Source organism: Bubalus kerabau, chromosome 6 (genome assembly GCF_029407905.1).
Source record: "Bubalus kerabau isolate K-KA32 ecotype Philippines breed swamp buffalo chromosome 6, PCC_UOA_SB_1v2, whole genome shotgun sequence".
Classification (NCBI taxonomy): Eukaryota; Metazoa; Chordata; class Mammalia; order Artiodactyla; family Bovidae; genus Bubalus; species Bubalus kerabau.
The window spans coordinates 113,616,545-113,635,570 of NC_073629.1; the positions used below are offsets into that span (position 1 = coordinate 113,616,545).

A 19,026-nucleotide genomic window follows, 5' to 3' on the forward strand; every position below is an offset into this window, starting at 1 on the left:
GCCATCCCTCAGTGGTGCCTCCAGCCGTGAAGAGAAGCAGAAAGAAGTGGTAGCGACTTCCTGAAAGAGGGACCTTGTTAGGCTGGGTGATTGTTTAGAGCACACTGTTTAATTCTTATCAGGGCTCCAGGATTTTTTTTTTAATTTGCCAAAGCAGGACCAAAAGGATGGGGTTTGTCCTTAACCATACTAGAAGTTGTTAGGTCAGTTAGTTTATTGTCCAAAGCATCATTTCTGGGGAAGTTAATTTAAGGCTAGGGAATCTTACTCTTTTTGAGATTTCAAGGCTGAGTGTTCCCTTTTATCTTCCCTCTGTTTTCTGGTGGTTCAGTCCCTGGAGGGTTTTCTCTGCTGGAGTTCGGGCACTCGGTGGGAAACATACCCCCAGGAACGAACTTTCGTGGACTGTTTTTGATTGATTGTTTGGGCAGAATGTTTCTAAGGTTTAAACCTATCCTCCCCTCCTCTTTAGTAAGCGACTCTCGCAGCCTGCTGGAGGCCTTCTGGATTCTATCACTAATATCTTTGGGTAGGTTAGAAAACCTTCACCTTTCCTTGTGTGTATATATATGTGTGTATAAATATACCTAAGTACATGTATATGATTTGTTAGTGTTTTTTAAACGTGCACCAGAATCTCAGTGCAGAGTATATGCAGATGCCTTAATTTCAGCTTTTCATTTAGCTTCTTCCTTTTTTCCCTCAACTTCCTCTCTCTTAATCCCGCTGCGTGCTGACCTCTGGCCTTACCCTTTAGTCTGTCCGAGTCTCCCCTTTTGGGACATCACTCTTCTGATGCTGCCAGGTGAAAACATTATCCTGTCCTAGCCCAGCATGCGAGTGTGGGTTGCTGATAACCACGTTCATCACCGCTTCACTGCCCAGCCATCACGCGTCCGTGTGCCAATAACCAGGATGCTTTGCATGCGCCTAGGCACCCCGTCCGCCCTCTGAGCGGGGCAGATAGGTTGAGCTCTTTGTACAGTTAACTCAAGCTCTGGCCGCTCTTCCTTTTGGCATGTGTTCAGCTCCACCCTGACCACAAGCGTACCCCGAGGATGATGGTAACCAGGCATAGGAATCATGTTGAAATAGTTTTGTGAAAATACCCACGAGCCCCCTCGGAGCTCGTGGTCACTTTAAGCTGAGGATGTGTCTAGCGGTTTATTTGATGGGGGCAGCGGTTGTTCAGGCTTGCTTTTCAGTGTTGTGTTTTGGAGTCCGTGAGTTAGCGAGGAGGAGAGCGAAGGTAAGTGCTGTCTTTCCAGTTGTCACGGTGTCAGGGGGCTTCCGACTCGGGGGGCTCGTTCTGTGGTTTGGAGGGTCTTGAAGGGAAAAGAAGCTACTGATAAAAGGCGTCTTTGAGTCCCTGCTGAGAGGTGGGCGGACAGTGAGCCCACACAGTCCTAATATTGTCCTTTATGTTACTTCTTAGGAGGCGCTCTGTCTCTTCCTTTCCAGTTCCCCAGGATAACGTGGATCCTCATCCCGGTGCTGGTAAAGAAGTGCGAGTGCCGACGACTGCAGTGTCTGTCTTTGTAAGTGTGGTTTATTATCCCCAAGCCTCATCCAGATTCTCGCGGAAACAGCCTGACCATTGAAGGATCCTTTCTCCTGCTGCAGCTAAGCTTTCTGTTCCTATTTCATTTACATGGAACTTTTACACCCGTTGGCTCTCTGATAGAAGCGATTGATAATATTTTGATAAGCAAAGCAAGATTGCTTTGTTAAAATAAGTAAAATGCAGTAATTTTTCTCATCTTCAGAGACCAGAATTGATTTCCAGCCACTCTCTGTGATATATGGGACTGGCTGAGAGAAAGGATGGGAGGGATGGGACAGGGGAGCACTAACTTGGGATAGTGAAACTTGAGAGAATAACTGTCATTTCTTGTCACCGGTTGGCTCCAGTGCAGAGTTTTTAGTCAGCGATCTGTTCTGGAAGGTCGGTTGGGCAGCTCTTGGCTTACTTATGCGCACGTCCATATGACTTCTGACCCTCAGGAGCACCTGGTTGGAAGCAGGACACAGGCCTGGGCGAAGCTGCTGTGATGCCACAGCAGACGCTGGTGTCGGAAGCTGGGTCCTAGAACTCAAGGCTGATCCAGGTCCCGGCTGGTGTGATTGAGCAGGCATGAGACCTACCCAGGGAAACAGTCCCTGACTCAGGGCTAGCAGAGGGGGTCGGGGGGTCAGTGGGGACAGCAGAGCCCAGTTAGTTGGGCTAATGCTTGGATTGCACAGGGAGAGCCAGCTTTTGGGGAGAGAAAGACTTGCTGTTAAAATGGGATGGAGTTTACATGGCGGGGGCTTTCAGTTTCAGGCACAAAGGGGAACTTTTAATAGTTACTTCTGTCCAGTGAACTGGCTGACTGAGTGGCCACCTTGGTCATTGTAAAGAGAGTCCTGCTGTGGAGGAGGAGGTAGATGGGGAACTATTACAGCCCCTTCCCAGTGCTCCTGTGCTTCTCTTAAGGGGCCAGGCCCCTCGGAGGTCAGTGATGATTGGTAAAAGGTCTGATTGCACGTGAGATCACAGTCCCTGCCCTGCCCTCAGCTCCCAGCAGCCCATTTTTCCCTCCCATCACATTTAAGCCATGTGTATGGGGTAATGGCGCAGCTGACAACACGGGATTCTGTCACTGTGTGTTTCTGAAGAGTCGGCAGTGCACAACACCAGTATCCAACAAAACCAGCTACACGGGCTTGATGAGCGGCAGCCGCGGGTGTGATGGTGCATGATCTCAAGTTTTCAATCTGAGACCTCCCAGTGAAAGGGAGCACTGGAAAGAGAACGGAGTCATGTGGAGGTGGAAAGTTGGACTGCCTGTCAGATGGCTTTTCAGCACTGGGACTCGAGAGGATGGTGAGAATGCAGAGCAATCATAAGTGCTGTTTATATTCCAGTCAGCTTTACGAGTCACTCTCTCAGCAGTTGAGGTACCTTTTTCAGTCCCAAGCAAAGGCGAAGATGAGATTTTGTGTTCCTAAAGTGACCTTTTTAGGCAAGTGATTGACCTGTTTCGTGATTTAATATTTATAATCTATGTGTTGAAGCCTTCCCCTCCCCCGGCCTTGTTATTATGAAAATTTTCAAATATAAGCAGAGATAGGGGTTAAAAACTGCTGTTGGACAGCTTCAGTTAGTCACATTAGCCAATCTTATGACCACACACATACACAGACTTTGGCTGGAGCAATTTACAGCCAATCTCATCGTGGTTTTACTCGTGGATACTTTGAAATCCATAGTCTTTTCAGAGAGGAGATGATAGTGGTGTCCACCATTCTCTCACCCCGTTCTAGGCTGGGGAGCTTCCTGTCTGGTTTCCCTTCTTAGCTTGAACACAGATGCCATCTTTCTAGACGTGTCCAGTGTGGATGCCAGTCTCAAGACATTTCTCTATGAAAATTATTAAGTTCTCCCAAAATAACACCTGTTACTTTTATTGAAGGCCTGGTCGTGGTCAGATGCGGTCTGAGCTTACAGGAGCTGCAGAAGTCTTTATTGTATAGATGAGCAAACTAAGGCTTCAGGAAGTTACGAAACTTGGCAGAGGCCCCTGCTGCCGACTGTGCTCATTGGTGCCCTGTTGTCCCCAGCGTGAGCTCCGGAGCCCCTCTGACGCTGCCTGTGGCAGGACCGGCGCCTGCTCTTGTCAGGACGCTCCCTGTTAGGGCGTGCTCTCACTGGGACAACCAAAAGGAAAGGCTTTTTTAAAAAGAAAAGCATTGTTTTCACTAATTTGATACACATTTTCATGTGTGTTATTAATGCAGTCTGGACCAGAAGAGAGGCAGTTAATCACAGACTTACTTTTAAGCTGTGAAGATCATAGTATAGATTAACATTACTTTATTCTTAGAAGAAATAAAATTAACTCAAAGACAAACTTTAGGCAGTTAGTCTCTATAGGATTTGAATGCTTTTTAAGAAGTTTGCACAGTATTTAAATAAATGGAAAAAGAACTGTAAGAGTTTAATGATAATAGAATCTTTGGAGACTCTGGGCTAGGAACCCAAGAGTGTGACTTTAATGAGCAGTGTTTAACGTGTGGTTAAGCGTCCCCATCTGTATTAGCCCCGTTCTTGGGAGTGACAGTTAACCCAGTTTGAAACTGGGCGTTTGTTGTTTTGCAGGACGCGCATGATGGGGAGGTCAACGCTGTGCAGTTCAGCCCAGGTTCCCGGCTCCTGGCCACAGGAGGCATGGATCGGAGGGTGAAGCTCTGGGAAGTGTTTGGAGGTGAGGTCCCGCCAGAGTGAGAAACAGAAAGAAGCATGTTGGGGTTGTCTGGTTGGCAGTCTGAACTGTTCATCTTCTTGAAACGTGCAGTATTTTGTGTCAGGAATCATCTGACCAAAGCATTGTTGCTCTCAGTTACCCTTTACAGCTGACACAGTCAAGTCTGTGTTTGTTCTGGGTTTCCAAGTAGTGACCAGAGAATGCTCTAAATTCCAGATACTTTAGCGTTTGTGTTTTCTCAAGTGTATACCAATGAGAGCATCTTCTAAGAAGGGCAGGTTTTAGATTTGAAATAAAAAAGTCTTAGTCATGGACTAGTAAAGTTGCACATAAAAATTAGTAATAAAATTACATATCAAGTTGTGTATTTAATAATGCCAATGGCCATCACCTAGGAAAAAAAATGACATTGTATCTAAGCTTGAGACTAAAGAGACGAGTATGGGACTTCCCTGGTTGTCCAGTGGTTAAAGATCTGGCCAGTGCAGGGGACATAGGTTCGATCCTTGGTCCAGGAAGATCCCACAGGCCGAGGAGCAGCAAAGCCTGTGCGCTGCAGCCACTGAAGCCTGCTCACCCTCGAGCCCGCGCTCGACAACTAGAGAAAGCCTGAGCACTGCAACGGAGACCCAGCACAACCATTAATTAATTTAAAAGAAGGGTGTATCATCTTGCTGTTGTTGTTGTTCAGTGGCTAAGTCATGTCCGACTCATTGCGACCCCATGGATTGCAGCACACCAGGCCCCTCTGTCCTTCACTGTCTCCCAGATTTTGCTCAAATTCACGTTTGCTGGAGTTGGTGATGCCATCCAACCATCTCATCCTCTGCCGCCCTTTCTCCTTTTGCCTCCATCATTGGTGGTGGTTTAGTCGCTAAGTCATGTCCAGCTCGTGCGACCCCATGGACTGTAGTCTGCCAGGCTCCTCTGTCAATGGGATTCTCCAGGCACGAAAACTGGAGTGGATTGCCATTTCCTTCTCCAGCCTTCATCAGGGACTTTTCCAAATGAGCAGGCTCTTTGCATCAAGTGGCCAAAGTATTAAAGCTTCAGCATCAGTCCTCCCAGTGAATATTCAGGGTAAATTTCCTTTAGGATGGACTGGTTTGGTCTCCTTGCTGTCCCAGGGACTCTCAGGAGTCTTTTCCAGCACCATAATTCAAAAGCATCAATTCTTCAGTATTCAGCCTTCTTTCTCATCCAGCTCTCACATCCATACATGACTACTGGAAAAACCATAGTTTAGAGCAGACAGACCTTTGTCAGCAAAGTGATGTCTCTGCTTTTTAATGTGCTGTCTAGGTTTGTCATAGTTTTCCTTCCAAGTAGCAAGTGTCTTTTAATTTCATGACTGCAGTCGCCATCCACAGTGATTTTGGAACCCAAGAAAATAAAATCTGTCACTGTTTCCACTTTTCCCCCCTTCTGTTTGCCATGAAGTGATGGGACTGGATGCCATGATCTTAGTTTTCTGAATGTTGATTTTTAAGCCAGGTTTTCACTCTCTTCTTTCACCCTCATCAAGAGGCTCTTGTTCCTCTTCACCTTCTGCCATTAGAGTGGTATCATCTGCATATCTGCGGTTGTTTATATTTGTCCTGGCAATCTTGATTTCAGCTTGTGATTCATCCAGCCCAGCATTTTGCATGATGTACTTACTCTGCATAGAAGTTAAATAAGCAAAGTGACAATATACAGCCTTGTATTACTCCTTTCCCAGTTTTGAACCAGTCAGTTGTTCCATGTCTGGTTCTAACTATTGCTTCTTGGCCTGCATAAAGATTTCTCAGGAGGCACATAAGTATTCCCATCTCTTTAGAGGTCTTTAGTGGTCTGGTATTCCCCTCTCTTTAGAATTTTCCAGTTTTTTGTGATCCACACAAAGGCTTTCACATAGTCAATGAAGCAGAAGTAGATGTTTTCTGGAATTCCTTTGCTTTCTCTAGGATCCAGTGAATGTTGTCAATTTGATCTCTGGTTCCTCTGCCTTTTCTAAATCCAGCTTGTACATCTGGAAATTCTCGGTTCACATACGGCTAAAACCTAGTTTGAAGGATTTTGAGCATTACCTTGTTAACATGTGAGATGAATGCAAATGTCTGGTAGTTTGAACAGTCTTTGGCATTGTCCTTTGGGATTGGAATGAAAACTGACCTTTTCCAATCCTGCGGCCACTGCTGAATTTTCCACATTTCCTGACACATTGAGTGCAGCACTTTAGTAGCATCATCTTTTAGGATTTGAAATAGCTCAGTTGGAATTCCATCACCTCCGCTAGCTTTGTTTGTAGTGATGCTTCCTAAGGCCCACTTGACTTCACAGTCCAGGCTGTCTGGCTCTAGGTAAGTGACCGCACCATCATGGGTTTGGTCATTAAGACCTTTTTTGTATTCTTGCCACCTCTTCTTAATCTCTTCTGCTTCTGTTAGGTCGTTACTGTTTCTGTCCTTTATTGTGCCCATCCTCGCACAAAATGTTCTCTTTATGTCTCTAGTTTTCTTGAAAAGATCTCTTTTTCTCATTCTGTGGTTTTCCTTTATTTCTTTGCAATGTTTACTTAAGAAGGCCTTATGTCTCCTTGCTATTCTCTGGAACTTTGGATTCATTTGGATATATCTTTGCTTTTCTCCCTTGCCTTTTGCTTCTCTTTTCTCAGCTATTTGTAAGGCCTCCTCAGACAATCACTGTGCCTTCTTGCATTTCTTTTTGAGATGATTTTGGTCACTGCCTCCTGCAGAGTGTTACAAACCTCCGTCCATAGTTCTTCAGGCACTCTGTCTAGCAGATCTAATCCTTTGAATCTGTTCATCACCTCCACTGTAAATTCATAAGGAATTTGATTTAGGTCATATCTGAACAACCTAGTGGTTTTCCCTACTTTCTTCAGTATAAGCCTGAGTTTTGCAATGAGGAGTTCATGATCTGAGCCACAGTCAGCTCCCGGTCTTGTTTTTGCTGACTGTATAGAGATTCTCTATCTTTGGCTGCAAAGAATATAATCATTCTGATTTCAGTATTGACCATCTGGTGATGTCCACGTGTAGAGTCTTCTCTTGTGTTGTTGGAAGAGGGTGTTTGCTATGACCAGTGTGTTCTCTTGGCAAAGCTCTGTTAGCTTTTGTCCTGCTTCATTTTATACTCCAGTGTCATCTTGCCTGTTACTCCAGGTATCCTCTTGACTTCCTTCTTTGCATCCTAGTCCCCTATGATGAAAAGAACATCTCTTTTTGGTGTTAGTTCTAGAAGGTCTTGGAGGTCTTTGTTGAACCGTTCAACTTCAGGTTCTTTGGCATTACAGTTGGGAGATAGACTTGGATTACTGTGATACTGAATGGTTTGCCTTGGAAATGAACTGAGTTCATTCTGTCGTTTTTGAGATTGCACCTAAGTACTGCATTTCGGACTCTTGTTGACTATCGGGCTATTGCATTTCTTCTAACAGATTCTTGCCCACAGTAGTAGATATAATGGTCATCTGAATTAAATTCACCCATTCCCATCCATTTTAGTTCACTGATTCATAAGAATGTTGATGTTCACTCTGCCATCCCCTGCTTGACCACTTCCAATTCACCTTGATTCATTGATGTGACATTCCAGGTTCCTATGCAATAATGTTCTTTAGAACGTCGGACTTTACTTTCACCACCAGACCCATCCAGAACTGAGTGTCATTTCCACTTTGGCCCAGCCACTTCATTCTTTTTGGAGCTATCGGTAATTGCCCTCTACTCTTCTGCAGTAGCATATTGGACACCTTCCTACCTGGGAGACTCATTCTTCTAAGATCAAAACTGAATGTCTTTGATTACGTTTTATTTTAGGAATGACCTCATAGTACTCAAATGGGATGGCATTGAAACAGGAGAGGGGAGTTAGTGAACCCTCTCGCAGATGTCTGAACTGAGGCATAGCCCACTCTCCACATTTTGATACTCAGTTCAATATACATGTACTTTTAACAAGACACGGTCAGAGAACAGGCTGCAGGGCTCTGTAGGGAGCATGTTGCCAGGCTTCCGTAGTGGGGCACACATGTGCTCGCGGTCCAGCAGAGGCAGCACTGTCCCGCCTGTGTCTGCTTCGTTTCCTCTGAGCCGCGCCATAGCCCTGTGGTGTTAGGCAGCTGGGCATCACCCCTGTTTGAGAGATGGAAACTCAGACACTTCTTGATTTGTGTGGGTGATTTACGTGGACAGAGTGGTGAACTAGGACCTGAGCTTGGGTGAATTGCTGAAACTTAACAATTAAATGATAAGAACAGAGATTTAGTGATTAAAAAAAAGTATCTCCACAGATAGTCTATTTCAATTATACCTTGCAAATAAATACAAAGAGCTCTAGAAATACTTTTATTTTACTCCTTGGTCAGTAAAAATACCTATAAGAAAATTAGAGATACCAGGCACTAGTAGAAGTACTACCTTTTTGCTGTCAAAGAGGAAGTGAACACTAATCAGAATTAATACTGACATAATTTGTGCCGGAGCATAAACTGTGTTAGTAAAATGAGAGTTTCTACTAAATCTACAGAAATAACATAGAGCATCTGGCAGCATTTTTTTTTATAGTTTTCAGGAACAAATATCAGTCATGTTCTAACTAATTATAGGACCTTTCTTCCACAGATGGCTTACTTGGTGTATAATTTTCTCCCTCTTTGCTAATATTTACTGAATCTTGGAAGAGACCGAGTCCAAAAGGCCTTTCATGAAATAAGACGACCTTTGGTCTTTCGACTCCCGTCTCTTGTGTAGACTGGCACTTAGTGATCATTCCTGAGGTTTTGGCTCTTTGTCACCTGCCAGACAGAGCAATGTTTTAGGCATGAGCCACAGAAATATTTTTTAGAATTTGCAGGAGTATTTTTGTCTGTAAAGATCTAATCTAAATAAAGTCTTTAATTAGTAGGTGTTGACCTCTTTTAGACTCGTGAAAATCTAATGAAAGCTAGGATCCAGGAAAAGGCATTAAATGTGCTATATTTTGCAAATTAATTCAGGGATTTACTCACCAGCTTAATAGTGCTGGCCATAAATGTATTTGACAGCTCCAAATCCACATTTATGTCATTTTTATTAGCATTCAGAAGTCCTGAAAGAAAAGGCTGTCCATTGAAATGTATACTATTCTGTGCTCCTGTCTTATGAATTTGATTTGAATGGTTCCCTAACTATTTCCCTAGCTTCTCTATCTAGGTTATCCTTAAGATACCCTTTAAAGAAGGAATTTAATCACAGCATCATTGAGATTTACCCTTTGATCTGTAAAGTTGCCCTCAGGGTGGCCAGAGTCTGAAAGCCGAGTCCAGAGATGAGTGGCTGGGCCTGGGGGTGAGGTGGGCTTCAGGAGAGCACTGGCAGGCGATTGGCTCACCGGAACCTTAGCTTCACATAGGTAGAGTGGACAGATACATTCCAGAAACTCCAAACTAGTTTTACTGGAAATCTAATGACTAGCCAGTTTATATAACTACAAGTAAAACTGTTTTTCGTACTTGGGTTCTGAAATTTTAATGGTCAGCTTCCATGAAAGTGATAGTTAAATTGACAGAGGTGTGTTTATGTAAATTAAATAGCTAAATAAACTCTACGTCAGTTGACCTGTTTTTAAATCCCTGCACTTTTATAAAGGGAATTGATGACACTAAATTTCTTAAAAAGAGCAGTGTAAGAGCCAACCGGAAAATGCTGGGCTCCGCACCCTCTTGTGCGTTCGTTGCTTTGGGGACTGGTCAGCCGAACATTCCGGTTTCATTGTGCTGTTTGTCCTGCTACTGGATTCTGTAAAGATGCGGGGAAGTTGCTTTTGACCATGTAATTAGCTTTCCTTGTGTTTCAAGTGCCTCGTTTTAATTGGTACGTTGGCATCTTTGTTTTTATGCAGACAAATGTGAGTTCAAGGGCTCCCTGTCCGGCAGTAATGCAGGGATTACAAGCATTGAATTTGATAGTGCTGTAAGTACCTAATACCCATGGAAATGGTGAGTTGAGAGGTGCTTAGAAACCATTTTTGACATCTGGTTCTTGAAATTTAAAAATAACCTACCTGGTTTCTCTGCTGTTTTCTATCGTAATGTTAGAGAAGGATGCCAATAGGTTAAAAATTCAGTGCTGATCATGAGTAGGTTGAAGATGGGTAGGGGAGACAGGTCTTGGTAACCTGGTTGGTCAGCATCTCTCCAGACTCGATAAGGCTCTGGTTTGGGCCGAGTCGGTGCAGGTGGAAAGGAGAGGGTCTACAGCTGGGGGACAGTGGGGCGGTGAGGCTGGGGAGTCGGCGCCTCTGGGCTTGTGGACTTGGGCGGGTGTAGAGAATGAGTACTTGATCTTACCGAAGTGGGGTGGAAGTGAGCACAGGGGGATGAGTTCCATTTTGAGCTGGAGGTGTAGTGTCTACAGCTGTCAGGCGAGGTTGAGCAGGCTCAGGAAAGAGGCCTGAAGTTAACGGGGATTGATTAGTTAACAGAATTCTGGTTATAACGGTATTCGGATCAGGTATGTAGTTTTAGTCATCTAAACATTCTTGAGTTTGGTATGAGGAAATTTGTATCATGTGAACTAAAGTTCTCTGTTTTTCCTTCTCCCCTTCTTTCCTGTAGGGATCTTACCTCTTAGCAGCTTCAAATGATTTTGCAAGCCGCATCTGGACCGTGGATGACTACCGGTTACGGGTAAGACCCAGTTAAGAAAGAAACTACAGCCTCCAGGCTTCCTGTGGGTGCGTATCAGTCACAAAATGTAGGAAGTGGCAGGGTGATGCGTTAGGAGAATTGTGTGTTGTCTTGACCATCAGACTTGATTCCCCTTGCCCTTTCCTCGTTAGGGAAATTGATGTTTCCACTTCACGTTCTTTGTCCAATATTCAGCTCTGAAATATTCGTGATAGGAAGCCATCACATTTCCATGAAAGACTTTGGATACTCCTGTTCATAAGAACTAAGGTTTTTAGGTAGGTGTCAGTTTTAGCTTAACTTCAGCTATTTTAGCACCAGCATGTAAGCTGTGTTTCTTAAGGACCCCAAGACTTAATCACCTCACAAAGTAGAGCTGGAAAGTAGGCTATGGAAAAGTTTTTGTGGGTGCAGTTATGATAGAGATAAAACACCTCACATGAAGCCAGGAGGACAGATGTACAGGAAATCAAGAACTGTGGGTTCAGATGTTGAAGAAATCTGCAGTCTGAACCCACACTCGCCAAGAAGTCTCTTGGATTCTAAGACAAAGACAGAAATTTAATGGTTATATCCCTTTTGTTCTAGTTGCTGCTAAGTCGCTTCGGTCCTGTCCGACTCTGTGCGACCCCAGAGACGGCAGCCCACCAGGCTCCCCTGTCCCTGGGATTCTCCAGGCAAGAACACTGGAGTGGGTTGCCATTTCCTTCTCCAATGCATGAAAGTGAAAAGTGAAAGTGAAGTCGCTCAGTCATGTCTGACTCCTAGCGACCCCATGGACTGCAGCCTACCAGGCTCCTCCGTCCATGGGATTTTCCAGGCAAGAGTACTGGAGTGGGGTGCCATTGCCTTCTCCGTTGTTCTAGTTAGAAGACATACATTAATTTAAAGACAGGTTTTTCTCCTTAAGCTTGAAGCAACCTTCGCGTGAGCTTATTAAATAAAGGCTACTGAAAGATGAGGTGGAGGATTTGCTTGACACTGATAAGCATTTTATCCCTCCAAAAAAACTTGACACAGACCTGTGCATCAACTCACATGAAAAGCAAAGCATATGATGTGAAGATGAACTTTCTAGAGATAGCCTACAGGGAGGTGGGGAGCTGTGAAACAGTGGTCTGTGGGGTGTTTCCAATGGCCTGAGGCTGGTGCAGGGACGGAGCCAGAAGAATGGCTAGAAATCCACTGCTCAGTCACCCCGGTGTTTCCATTTCCTTCAAGGAACTGTATGGAAAAGAGCCAGTGTTAGGTGCTAGCTAGGAAGATCCCCTGGAGGAGGGCACGGCAACCCACTCTGGTATTCCTGCCTGGAGAATCCCCGTGGGCAGAGCTTGGTGGGCTATAGTCCACGGGGTCGTAAAGAGTCGGACGTGACCGAGCAACTAAAGCATGGCATAGCACAGGTGCTAGCTCACACATATAGGGCTGTAATTCCTGATTCTTAGTTGAGAGACGATCCGTGTGCAAAGCATGAGGTGTGAGGATGACAGAGATGGCTGTCTAATGGCAGCTAAAGGGCCTGTCCCTGTTCCTGGAGGAACGGGGGTGGGTGGACTGCTGGACGCCTGTGGGCAGGGCTGGGCGCCAGCGGGGGTACTGCCGGACGCCTGTGGGCGGGGCTGGACACCAGCCGGGGGATTGCTGGACGCCTGTGGGTGGAGCTGGACTCCGGGGGTTGGGGCGGGGGTTGCTGCTGGACGCCTGTGGGCAGGGCTGGGCGTCAGGGGGTGCTGCTGGAAGCCTGTGGGTGGGGCTAGGCGCCTCTGAGGTCCCAGTGCATGTCTGTTCAAAGGCTCGGATGCGTTTCCAGTTGAGGCCGGATGGTCCTGCATCCTCAGTCGGGAAAGCTGGTCTAGCCTGTTCTGGTAGTGTCACGGTCAGTCCTGGGGCATGCCTTCTCTAGGTAACCACCAGTTACTTGGTGGAAATTTATGGTGGGGTTGGTTACTTCTGCAGGCATTAATTTGTCTAAAGGAGAGGGCATTTACCTGGGTACCTTCTGTGTGTTAGACCCAGTAGTGAAAAGTGTTATGTGCATTGTTGCTATTGTTCTGTCGCCCAGTCGTGTCCGACTCTTTGCAACCCCATGGGCTGCAGCACGCCAGGCCTCCCTGTCCGTCACCACCTCCCAGAGTTTGCCCAAGTTCGTGTTCATTTGATCAGTGATGCCCTCCAGCCATCTCATCCTCTGATGCCCCCTTCTTCTGCCCTCAGTCTTTCCCAGCATCAGGGACTTTTCCAGTGAGTCACCTGTATGCATCAGATGACCAAAATACCGGAGCTTCAGCTTCAGCATCAGTCCTTCCAGTGAATATTCAGGGTTGATCTCCCGTAAGATTGACTGGTTTGATCTTGCTGTCCAAGGGACTCGCAGGAGTCTCCTCCAGCGCCACAGTTGGAAGGCATCAATTCTCTGGTGCTCTGCCTTCTTTACAGTCCAGCTCTCACAACCGTACGTGACCACTGGGAAGACCGTAGCCTTGACGATACAGACCTTTATCGACGGAGCAGCGTCTCTGCCTTTCAGCACACTGTCTAGGTTTGTCATCGCTTTCCTGCCAAGAGGCAGTCTTCTAATTTCATGGCTGCAGTCACAGTCCTCAGTGGTTTTGGAGCCTAAGAAGAGGAAATCTGTCACTACCTTTTCCCCTTCTATTTGTCATGCAGTAATGGGACTGGATGCGATGATCTTAATTTTTGTTAATATTTAGTCTTAAACCAGCTCCTTCACCCTGATCAAGAGGCTCTTTAGTTCCTCTTTGCTTTCTGCCATTAGAGTGCTATCATCTGCATATCTGAGGTTGATGTTTTTCCCGCCTGTCTTGATTCCGGCTTGTAACTCACCCAGCCTGGCATTTCTCATGATGTGCTCAGCGTATAGGTTAAACAAACAGGGTGACAGCAAGACAGCCCTATCGTGCTCCTTTCTCGATCTTGAACTGATCAGTTGTTCCATACATGGTTCTAACAGTTGCTTCTTGACCTACTTACGGGTTTCTCAGGAGACAGGTAAGATGGTCTGGTATTCCCTTCTCTCTGAGAGCTTTCTATAGTTTGTCATGATCTTCACAGTCAAAGGCTTTCGCGTAGTCAATGAAACAGATAGATACTTTTCTGAAATTTCCTTACTTTCTGTATAACCCAGTGAATGTTGACAATTTCACCTCTAGTTCCTGTTCCTTTTCTGAACCCAGCTTGGACGTCTGGCTGAAGCCTAGCATGCAAGATTTTACTTACTAGCATGACCTTAATAGCATGGGAGGTGAGTGCGGTTGTCCAATGGTTAGCACATTCTTTGGTACTACCCTTCTTGGGAATTGGGTTGAGGATTGACCTTCTCTAGTCCTGTGGCCACTGCTGGGTCTTCGAGATTTGCTAACATAATGAGTGCAAAACCTTGATGGCATCATCCTTTAGGGATTTGAATAATTCTGCTGGAATTTGATTGCATCCACTAGCTGTATTATGTTATGTATGTTACTGCTTTTAATTCTCAGGAATCCAGGGGAGGTAGGTAGATGGGAAAACCAAGGGTCAGCTAAGCCCACAGAATTGCCTGGGGTCACGCAGTGAACAGATGAAAAGATGAGACTTGGGAATGAGGCCTGTGCTATTTCCTGTGTTTCGTTGGCCTGAATCATTTTCAACTGAGATACAGCAAAACTGTCTAAAGAGTGCAAAGGGACACACAGCCTTGCTTACAGTTTAGGCCCTTTGATGAGTGAAGCAAAGAGTTGGGTGCAGGATGGTATTTGTAGCTGGTAGAAGAGTTCTGAACAGGTAGGTGTAAGTTTTTGGGTCTGAAATTAGGAGACCTGGAGGTAGAGTGAGCTGGTTTGCAGAGGTGGGCAAGTCTCGCTGGAGGAGCTGCTGGAGCCCCAAGCTGGGTGCTGATGAGCTGGGGGCTGGTGCCAGGGAGGGCTCACAGCCGTGCCCGCTCACTTGGTAAATGTATGATGGAGGTCAGGAGGCCTTTTTAGCAGGTTCCTATGCCCGCAGAAACCACATGAAACCCTTACCAGGGCCCAGGAAGTAAGTAGGCTCCCTGTCCAGGAGGCTCTGGCTTCTTTAGTTTGCAGAGGATGTTAGGGGGCTTGAATGGGCATCCGTGTTCTGAAACATGAGATCCAAGCCCTGGTTGGTGTCTCCTCAGCTCGTATGCTGAGGGGTGGTGTTGCGCGAGACCAGAAGGCCAGGGAGGCTGGGCGAGTGCTGGCTTTAAATCCCGTCAGGAAAGGCGGCCTAGAAACAGCCTGGCACTGAAGGGGTCCCTTGCAGAGGACGCCTTTCAAGGCAGGGTGTTTGCAACTGCCGAAAAAATCTTAAAGTGAAGTTGCTCAGTTGTGTCCGACTCTGTGACCCCATGGACTGTAGCCCACCAGGCTCCTCCGTCCACGGGGATTCTCCAGGCAAGAATACTGGACAGGGTTGCCATTTCCTACTCCAGGGGATCTTCCCAACCCAGGGATCGAACCTGGGTCTCCTGCATTGCAGGCAAACGCTTTACCATCTGAACCCCCAGGAAAGCCAGAAAAAAAAACTCAAAAGATTAGTGTAAAACTGAGGAACCGGGTTGAAGAAGCTGCCCTGTCGACTTCTCTAACGCTGATGTGGGTAAAGGGCCTCAGTGTGGACTGACTCTCAGATGATGGTTTTTATTTCAGAAACCTCCTCATCAAGGTATGCGTTTCTCTGAGGTCACCTATCTTGGTTGCCGTTGACGGTTACTGCCTGCGTGGTGGGCGGCCCTGCAGCATGGGGCAGGCCCGTGCAGAGCCCGAGGGCAGAGAGCGCTCTGCTGGGAGACTTGGGCTGCTCTGACTTCAGAGCCCGTGTTGGCTCTGAAAGAGGAAGATAAAACCTTGAAGTAGTGTTAGAAGTTAAATGTTAAACTTTTTTTTTTTTTTGGCTGTTCTGGATCTTTGCTCGAGCTTTCTCCAGTTGCAGCGAGCAAAGACGCTTCCTTGTGTGTGGGCTTCTCTTTGTGGTGGATTCTCTTGTTGTGGAGCACAGGCTCTAGGGTGTGGGGGCTCAGTAGTTGGGGCGCACAGGCTTAGTTGCTCTGCAGCATGTGGAATCTTTCCCAGACCAAGGCTTGAACCTACGTCCCCTGCATTGGCAGGTGGATTCTTATCCACTGTGCTACCAGGGAAGTTCCAGAAATTAAATGTTAGATACTAATAAGTATCAAAAATACTGAATGGGTAAAAGAATTGGAAATAAATCTGATCCACTTAAATTAACTTAAAAATCAATTTTTAAGTGAATCACTTCCATGCAGTTCCATCGCTTAGTTGTGTCCGACTCTTTGTGACCCCATGGACTTCAGCACGCCAGGCGTCCCTGTTCATCACCAACTCCTGGAGTTTACTCAGACTCATGTCCATTGAGTCGGTGATGACATCCAACCTTCTCATCCTTGTCGTCCCCTTCTCCTCCCGCTTCAATCTTTCCCAGCATCAAGGTCTTTTCAAATTGAGTCAGCTCTTTGCATCAGGTGGCCAAAGTATTGGAGTTTCAGCTTCAACATCAGTCCTTCCAATGAATTTCAGGACTGATTTCCTTTAGAATGGACTGGTTGGATCTCCTTGCAGGAGCTACATTCCATACCATTGAGAGCATGGAGATGGAACTAGCTAGCTTCATTGAGGTTTTATCTGACTGGGCAAGAACAAGATAAACAGAAATCCAGAGTTTTTAGAAGTAACACATGTGAAAAGCTAGGAAATAAGTCACAAGGAAGCCTTATATTCACAGATGTTCATTGCAGTATCATTTCTGATTGTGAAACTTTTAAAGGGATCTAAGTGTCTGCTGGCCAAGGAAGTTTCAATTAGATTATAATCTCTTTACTTGAGGACCGTTTACCTATTACAGACTGTTTGCCTATATTAATTACATTACAAAAACTCTAGAGGGTCAACTGTGTGCCGTGTGCACGGGTCACCCTTCTAAGCAGCACGAGGAAGAGATTAGTCTTTTATAGACTTAGAGACCCAGGGTATTCTGGCCAAACAGCGGGACCCGCAAACCATGTATTTTCAGCTGTCACATGGAAAATTGCTTGTGCTGTGAAGTTAAAAGTGGATTCCCAGGCTATGCGATTTTGAATGCAGTGGGTTACAAAACTAAAACAACATTGTAAAGCAGTTATACTCCAATGGAGGAAAAAAAATGTACAGAAACAAACAAAAATGTAGTGGATAAATATGTAGGGATATTTCCATATTAACATGCAGTTAGGGTCAGCACACAGAGAAGGCAATGGCACCCCACTCCAGTACTCTTGCCTGGAAAATCCCATGGATGGAGGAGCCTGGTAGGCTGCAGTCCCTGGGATCACTGAGGGTCGGACACGACTGAGCGACTTCACTTTCACTTTTCACTTTCATGCATTGGAGAAGGAAATGGCAACCCACTCCGTGTTCTTGCCTGGAGAATCCCAGGGATGGGGGAGCCTGGTGGGCTGCCGTCTATGGGGTCGCACAGTCGAACACGACTGAAGCGACAGCAGGGTCAGCACAATGAATGCATTGGCATTGCCCACTTAACGAGCAGTGTCTTTTCCTCCCTGTGTGTGTGAAAAGTGATTTTAAATTTTTGGTGAAATAGTTTTTTACTAACAGCTTACATAGCGTGAGAAGTACCTGCACGAGTTTTTGGTCTCTCCCCAGGGTTTGTGCAGATTAGATGACATCTACTGAGCATTGCTCAGTAGAGCAGGTTAAATGTACTGTATTTAACATAAGCTTTGTTGCTAGAGCTTTCTTGATCTTTTCAGAAGGATCAGTAGGGAGTTGTCACACAGCCTCAGCATGGCTGCCACCTGGCTGGCCGCGACTGTAGGATGCTATTCCAGCTTCAGAGAGGTTTAAATGTGAGAGGAAGGAGTCGTGGAGTCTGGGCAGACTTCCCTTTCTAAAAGGGGAAGCACATGCCACCCTGTGTTTTCTGTTCCTGTGATAGTGTGCAGTTGTTCTACTGGGCAGAGAGGGAAGGTTGGTTTCTAAAATGTTAACTCTCAACTTTGAGATCTTAGCTCAGGGATTTGGAGTGAAACCCAGGAAGGTAGCAGTTATAGTAAGTATATTAGGGTCTTTCAGAAGCTGCTTTTTGGGGTGGTGAGGATGGTATTCCCTGGCGAACCAGTCACTGCTGAGGGCCCAGGTTCAGTTCCTGGTTGGGGAACTAAAATCCTTCATCAAAAAAAAAGCCCCTTAAAAAAAAAAAATTATAAAAAAACACTGGTGAATACCTGAATGCCTTCTGAGCCTCCGAGGTTTCCACACGTAAATATGTTGATCCATGCTGAGAAATAGGAAAGGGGCTGACTCCCCAAATCTTTTCCTGGCATCCCTGCCACCCCCAGCCAGCTCTCCCCTTGGGCTCCAGTAGTGCAGTGATGGGTAGAGGGCAGCGACCCTCAGTTACGACTCAGTGCTGCGTTCCTTGGCCACTCAGGGGAGGTGCCATGGCTGGCACCCCACAGCTGGTCACAGAAAGATGTGATTGTTGGGAATACTGGACTCTCTGGCTGTGGTCTGACGTTTCAAGCTGAGACCTCTGATTGAAAAACTCCTGGAAGTCTAAATTGTTTATTTAAAGAGTCCTATGTTTCCTTTTATAAATTATGCCTCCAGTGATCCTTCCTGGTCTGACTTTAAATAGGAAACTGACTTTTTATAATTCAGACCTCCAGAAAATGGCGAGAATAGTACAGACAGGTATCTGTAATAGAGCTTATTTCAAGAAGGTGCTTATTCCCTCCCCCCTTTTTTAAGTTGTGTAATTAGCCTTGATAGAGGATGCAGATTCAGGAAGTTTCTACATGTATTTTTTTTTAATGCTTAGGAGAAGACAAACGTTATTTTTCTGTAACACACAAGATGAAAGAGGCAGCATAAATCTAGTAATATTAAATAGATATCATTTGTGTATGCATTGTTCTTTTCCATTTTGTTGGCTGATAAGACTAAAAGCAGGTATCCTGTTTTTATTTGCATTCTGTATGCTGTCTTTAATAGAGCCTTTACTGAGTACTTCATTATACTTTTTTTATGCGTCCTTTTTTTCCAAATTGACCTACCACACTTAGTCCCAGATGCA

The 19,026-nt window shown here is 45.7% G+C and overlaps 1 protein-coding gene and 2 non-coding genes across 5 annotated transcripts in view; all 3 read left to right on the forward strand.

The window, feature by feature from the left end:
- Positions 1 to 19,026, forward strand: part of ATG16L1 (autophagy related 16 like 1) — a 43,333-nt gene that overhangs the window by 17,408 nt on the left and 6,899 nt on the right. Inside the window, exons 8-13 of one of the 3 annotated variants that reach the window (XM_055586492.1) lie at positions 473 to 529; positions 758 to 805; positions 1,436 to 1,538; positions 4,142 to 4,247; positions 10,134 to 10,204; positions 10,849 to 10,920. In XM_055586492.1, the coding sequence (XP_055442467.1) occupies positions 473 to 529; positions 758 to 805; positions 1,436 to 1,538; positions 4,142 to 4,247; positions 10,134 to 10,204; positions 10,849 to 10,920 (457 nt within the window). The remainder of the gene's footprint in view (positions 1 to 472; positions 530 to 757; positions 806 to 1,435; positions 1,539 to 4,141; positions 4,248 to 10,133; positions 10,205 to 10,848; positions 10,921 to 19,026) is intronic. The other 2 variants (XM_055586493.1, XM_055586495.1) reach the window with 2 other exon arrangements.
- On the forward strand, positions 2,494 to 2,765 carry LOC129656702 (small Cajal body-specific RNA 6). The gene has a single exon (XR_008716492.1). It is a non-coding gene; the product is annotated as a small Cajal body-specific RNA 6 (non-coding RNA).
- LOC129656703 (small Cajal body-specific RNA 6) lies at positions 18,221 to 18,482 on the forward strand. The gene has a single exon (XR_008716493.1). It is a non-coding gene; the product is annotated as a small Cajal body-specific RNA 6 (non-coding RNA).